The sequence below is a fragment of the Poromitra crassiceps genome (genome assembly GCF_964638095.1).
Source record: "Poromitra crassiceps genome assembly, contig: HAP1_SCAFFOLD_2074, whole genome shotgun sequence".
In the NCBI taxonomy this organism is placed as follows: domain Eukaryota; kingdom Metazoa; phylum Chordata; class Actinopteri; order Beryciformes; family Melamphaidae; genus Poromitra; species Poromitra crassiceps.
The window spans coordinates 7,501-13,183 of NW_028150351.1; the positions used below are offsets into that span (position 1 = coordinate 7,501).

General features: G+C 41.7%; 1 protein-coding gene across 1 annotated transcript in view; it reads left to right on the top strand.

Moving 5' to 3' along the window:
- Positions 1 to 5,371, top strand: part of LOC310772140 (tumor protein p73-like) — a gene marked incomplete at its 5' end in the record, with an annotated part of 12,173 nt that extends 6,802 nt beyond the window's left edge. Inside the window, 3 exons of the mRNA XM_083664591.1 lie at positions 615 to 747; positions 2,148 to 2,241; positions 2,408 to 5,371. Coding sequence (XP_083520717.1) covers positions 615 to 747; positions 2,148 to 2,241; positions 2,408 to 2,812 — 632 coding nt within the window. The remainder of the gene's footprint in view (positions 1 to 614; positions 748 to 2,147; positions 2,242 to 2,407) is intronic.
- Positions 5,372 to 5,683: the final 312 nt, after the last annotated feature.

A 5,683-nucleotide genomic window follows, 5' to 3' on the forward strand; every position in this document is an offset into this window, starting at 1 on the left:
AATGGTTAGCTAGTTAGTGATCACAGACAGAGTCAATGGTTAGCTAGTTAGTGATCAGAGACAGAGTCAGTGGTTAGCTAGTTAGTGATCAGAGACAGAGTCAGTGGTTAGCTAGTTTGTGATCACAGACAGAGTCAATGGTTAGCTAGTTAGTGATCAGAGACAGAGTCAGTGGTTAGCTAGTTAGTGATCACAGACAGAGTCAATGGTTAGCTAGTTAGTGATCAGAGACAGAGTCAGTGGTTAGCTAGTTAATAATCACAGACAGAGTCAGTGGTTAGCTTGTTAGTGATCAGAGACAGAGTCAGTGGTTAGCTAGTTAATAATCACAGACAGAGTCAATGGTTAGCTAGTTAATAATCACAGACAGAGTCAATGGTTAGCTAGTTAATAATCACAGACAGAGTCAATGGTTAGCTAGTTAGTGATCACAGACAGAGTCAATGGTTCGATCACAGACAGAGTCTGAAGCAACAGAAAGTTAGTTATAATTTTGCTGGCAAACTGATTTATACCCTGCAGAAGTATGTCAGGCATGTTTGTGAAAAAGGTCTATTCTGGTGTTTTTTGATTGCCTTATTGAACCCCCCCCCCCCCCTCCTCCTTTCTCTCAGGTCCCAACATGATGAACAGCCACCACATGCAGGCCAATGGTGATATGAATGGTGGCCACAGCAGTCAGCCTATAGTGTCTACTTCCCACTGCAGCCCGCCCCCTCCGTATAACCCTGACCCCAGCCTAGTCAGGTACCTCACCCTCCAATGACACTCCTTCTTTCCCCCCCTGTCAAAGACAATCAAAGATGCAGTCATCGTGTGTTAAAAGATGAACGGGTGCCATGTTGGCGCCAGGTACTTTGTTGGGCCATGCTTGGTCGAAAATCGTTTTAGAAAAGCTCCATTTTGAGGCAAGCTTTGAATAAATGGAACTGTGTTATACAGTCAGAGTTTGATTTAAATATGGCTGCTGTGTAGAGGCTTTGCAGTTGCTTCATAAATCTCCTAGCAACCATGGCTGGCACCATTATAGGAGTCCACTGGAGAATTGGCTGCCCTCAAATAATGTCTATAAATAACAACCAGGCAATCAGGCTAGACACCTGCAAAAGATTGTTGTGGTATGGCTCGAGGTCAAGTTGCATTCTGTACATTCTAAGTAAAAGTGAATATTCTGATAAGGTAGATGTGTTTCGAGATTTAGGCAGTGAAACAAAAGCTGCAAGCAGACTAATTTAGCTAACTATGCAAATTATGTTAATTAACATGCACTACTGCTTCGAATAGTGTGAACAACAGGACACAGCCCAGGAGTTGTGGACCTCCACTATGGCCACCAGAGGGTGCATTATGTCACATGAAAGCCCTCTGTAGCTACTATAGCAACTGTCACAATTACAAAAATCGTCCACACAGTCATTTTGTATACAGCCATAAAACCCTTTGCCATGCACTGCTGACAATTTTGCTTCAAAGAAATTTCCATTGTTTATGTTTTCTAAGTTCTATTTAATTTAAAACTTTTTCATATGTGTTTTTCTAATGTGTCAATGGAGTGACATACATTAATCCTGGGACTTTGCTTTTGCAATTGGAATAGTTTTGATACTGTAGGTTTTGTTCAGCTGTTGGTTTTTCAGTTTGTTCTGTTCATTGTACAGTTAAATTGTACAGCTAGCTTCTCCTTTGTTTATATTGTATGTTGCCAAAACTTTACAACATTTCATGTATTTATAATAAAGGTTTTTAATCAAAGCAAGAGTGGCCTTATGAATCATTGATATAAACGCATGCTTATGGTTGATGTGAATGATTTATGCATCAAGATGTTCATTTTCTGTACACTTGAGCCTAGACCTGTACCCGAAAAGTAAGGATAGCTTTCGTATAACTAATCTGATGGTGATGGTGGCTTAATGAGAACTGTTAACAATTAACATGCAACATAAGTGACCTAGGTGCACTTCTCTTCACTCCTGCCTCAAAGTAAACGCTGACTCTGATTTTCTGGTTAGGACATCCTCTAATGTGATCAGGCACACACCGTTAAATCAATCTGTGTTAATGACATTGTTCTTTTACATCTTAATCCTCCACCTTTCAGCTGTGTAGCTGTGGTCTAAGCAGCCCTGCTTTTCTCCCCCATACAGTTTTCTAACCAGTGTGGGCTGTCAGAACTGCATTGACTACTTCACCTCCCAAGGCCTCCAGAGCATCTACCATCTGCAGACTCTCTCCATGGAGGTAACCGCTCCATCCTCACAGATTTTCAGTGGCAAGACATTGATTTTCTTTTTTTTCCTTTGTTGTTTGTCTCACTAATTTACTCAAAAATCATGTCTCCTTCTTTCTCCATTATTGTCTGTCCCCTTTTCTCCCTCCTTTCCCTCCAACCTTGTTTTCCGTCCAGGATCTAGTTGCGCTGAAGATCCCAGAGCAGTTCCGCCTGGCCATCTGGCGCGGTCTGCAGGACATGATGAAGCAAGGCGCCGGTCTCCCTCCGCCTTCCTCTACCCATCACCACGACTACCACGGCCAGCAGCTGCTTCGCTCCAGCAGCAACATGGCCGCCACGGCCATGGCGGCCATGGGTGCCGCCGGCGGGGAACTCCAACGTCAGCGCGTCATGGAGGCCGTCCACTTCCGCGTGCGCCACACCATCACCATCCCCAACAGGCCGGGTGTGGTCGGGACGTCGGGCATGGGAGCGGCTGCCGACGAGTGGGCTGACTTCGGCTTCGACATGCCCGACTGCAAGGTGTCCCGCAGCAAGCACTCCATCAAGGAGGAGTTCATGGACAGTGACATCCACTAAGAGGAGGAGTCATAGAAAATAGATCTTGTGACTGTTTGCCAATGTTATTGTGGCCATAGGCCTACTTATAAAGTAATACAATGCAGATAGGATCTTTCATTGTGTTTTTAGGTGTTGCTGTCATACGTCAGTCAGTGATTTTGTAGAGAGCCGTGGTCGTTCAAGTTTTTATTAATTTCATTGCATTGCAATCTTTATGTTGTGCCTGAACACTTGTTTCATCCAATTGATTGAGCACCGTCTCAAGTGAACTCTACAAATACCACTGGAACATCGATGCAGTGTGATCTGAACGATGCTTTTCAGACAACGGGACTCTGATAAGTGCATTGTGAGGATGGAGAAAAATGGACATTGTTCTGGATTTTGTTGTTGTTTTGTTGTTGTTGCCCTGTGCAATAATACAAACATGACAGACTTTTCCTCTTCTTTGACACCCTCTAGACCTGTATGGTGAGCACAAAGATTGTAGGGATAGACATATCACCATTTGGCAAATTGATAGTTGCCATTTTCTGTTTTGAATACACAGTGAATGGAGGGGACACAAAATTAGTTCTCAGTTGACTTATTTATTGTTTTCCTTCAGTTGTACAAATGTATATATCTTGTAAATGTTTTGTATTAGATTGGCTATGTGGTTGAAAAAAGGTGTTTTGATTCCAAATGGTGTAGCAGCCCCTGTTTGAACCACATACACAACTTCAACCTCACAGCAGCAAGAAGACATAGTTATGTATGCTTCACTAGCTTTGATAACGTAATGACTCTAAACACTCTAGTTCGGTATACCCCTATCTTATCAATGTAAAACAATACTTGTTAAGTGGACTACTGTATTAATAGTGTGTATTCATGAGAAGTTGAACTGCAAAAATCAAAGTAATCACAAAATATATATAAACAAAAAATCTGACATTGCCTCCATAACAGATCCCCCCCCCCCCCCCATAGTTCTAGGAAATAGGCTACTATGGTGTTTCTTGTGCATACACATCAGCATTGGAAACAATTGTGAAACAAAATAACAAAAACAGTATTATATCTTTACAGTGGGGATTGAATCAGAATTGTACATCATAAATTGAGTGATAAATACATCCCTGTGTACAAGAGAGTTAGTAGCCTTCTCTGTGTATTTTCAAAAGCCTTGTGGGGCAAGGTCCTCATATTGATTAGAGCTAGCTGTGTACCTGTGTATCTTCATGGCACTTGGTTGTAGTTATTGATTAACATGTTTGATAGCAACATTCCAGTTTTTCTCGCTTTCCATCCAACATGTTTAATCGTGGTGCGATAGTAGTAATGTTGTAAAGTTGATCTGTATAAATTAGTTCTTGACTGTCTTGCAGTCATTTCTTTACAAAAGCACTCTTTGTCAGTGCAGGAGCAAACTACGTTTTTTGTGTTTGTTTTTTATAACGACCATTATTGATCTGGCGTCCATAAATGAAATTGTTTGGTGTGTGGTTATTAATCTTTCGTTTGAGGGCTCTCTCTCTCTCTCACACACACACACACACACACACACACACACACACACACACACACACCAGAGATGGGGACTTGGACTTGAGTCGCACTTAAGTCTCACCCACAGTGACTTGAGACTCGTCCTCAAAGACTTGAGACTTGACTTGGACTTGAGGTTTGGGACTTGTGAACACTCTTTATTTTTTTTTATTTTTTTTTTGGTGCATTAACAGGAAATATCTACTAATGTCAGCCAATCAATGCTGATACTGTATACTAATAGATAAAGGAGTGAGGATAATGCAGTACATGCTTTGAATTCCTTAGTTTTATCTGTGTAGTGTTCTAAGCAGACCAGATGGCATGCAGCAGATGATAGAACGCTCATCCATAAGAAACCTGAGACTTGACTTGGACGTGTGACCAAAGACTTGATACTTGACTTGGACTTGCCCCTCAAAGACTTGAGACTTGACTTGGACTTGAGCTCAAAGACTTTAGACTTGACTTGGACTTGCAAAAAATGACTTGTGAGCGAGCATCTCTGACACACACTCGCTATCTCTCTTTCTCTCTCTCTCCCCCACACACACACACACACACACACACACACACACACACACACACACACTCTCTTTCTCTCCAGGGATGCAGGTGACAGTCACCTTTTTGATCCCAAAATATGAGGATTTCTGAATGGTTTTGTGTCTGCCCTGGTATCTGTCACCTTTTTCACTCTCCATGAGTCCCTGTCTCTCACACACACACACACACACACACACACACACACACACACACACACACACACACACACACACACCCACACCCACACACCCACCCACCAACTGGTCACAGAATGAGCACTTTAATGCTTTAAGGAACGTAATTTTAGGTTATTTGTGCTTATGATCAGTATTATGCTTTATCACTATGTAAATGATAGGTTGCCTTTTGTTTTGATATTTCTGGTGAGATTTTTTGTTTGTTTTTTAAACATTGCTAAGAGATGTACCAATGTAACTTGATGTTTGCCAATGTTAGTTTCTGAGGTTAAGTACAGTGTTTCCCCCTCCCTCCTTATAAATCATGGATATTAAAATGTTTGCATTTCTTTGATTTCCCTCTTATCAAAGTCGAAACTAAAGATAGAAACTGTATTGCTGGTCTTACCTATTACTGAAATGGACTATACGTGAATTGTTCCTACAATATCAATCTAATTGTGACAAAGCTATCAATTAACCATTATTCATTGCATTGTATCAATCGAGCAGGTCGGTTTTCGGAGCTCTACTATCTTGCCTGCAGTATGTTCGAGTCCTCGCGGAAATACTGACGTGTTGGTTCACACAGTTCACACTAGCCTGCATGAGAAGGAAGCAGCTAGTTAGCTAGCTA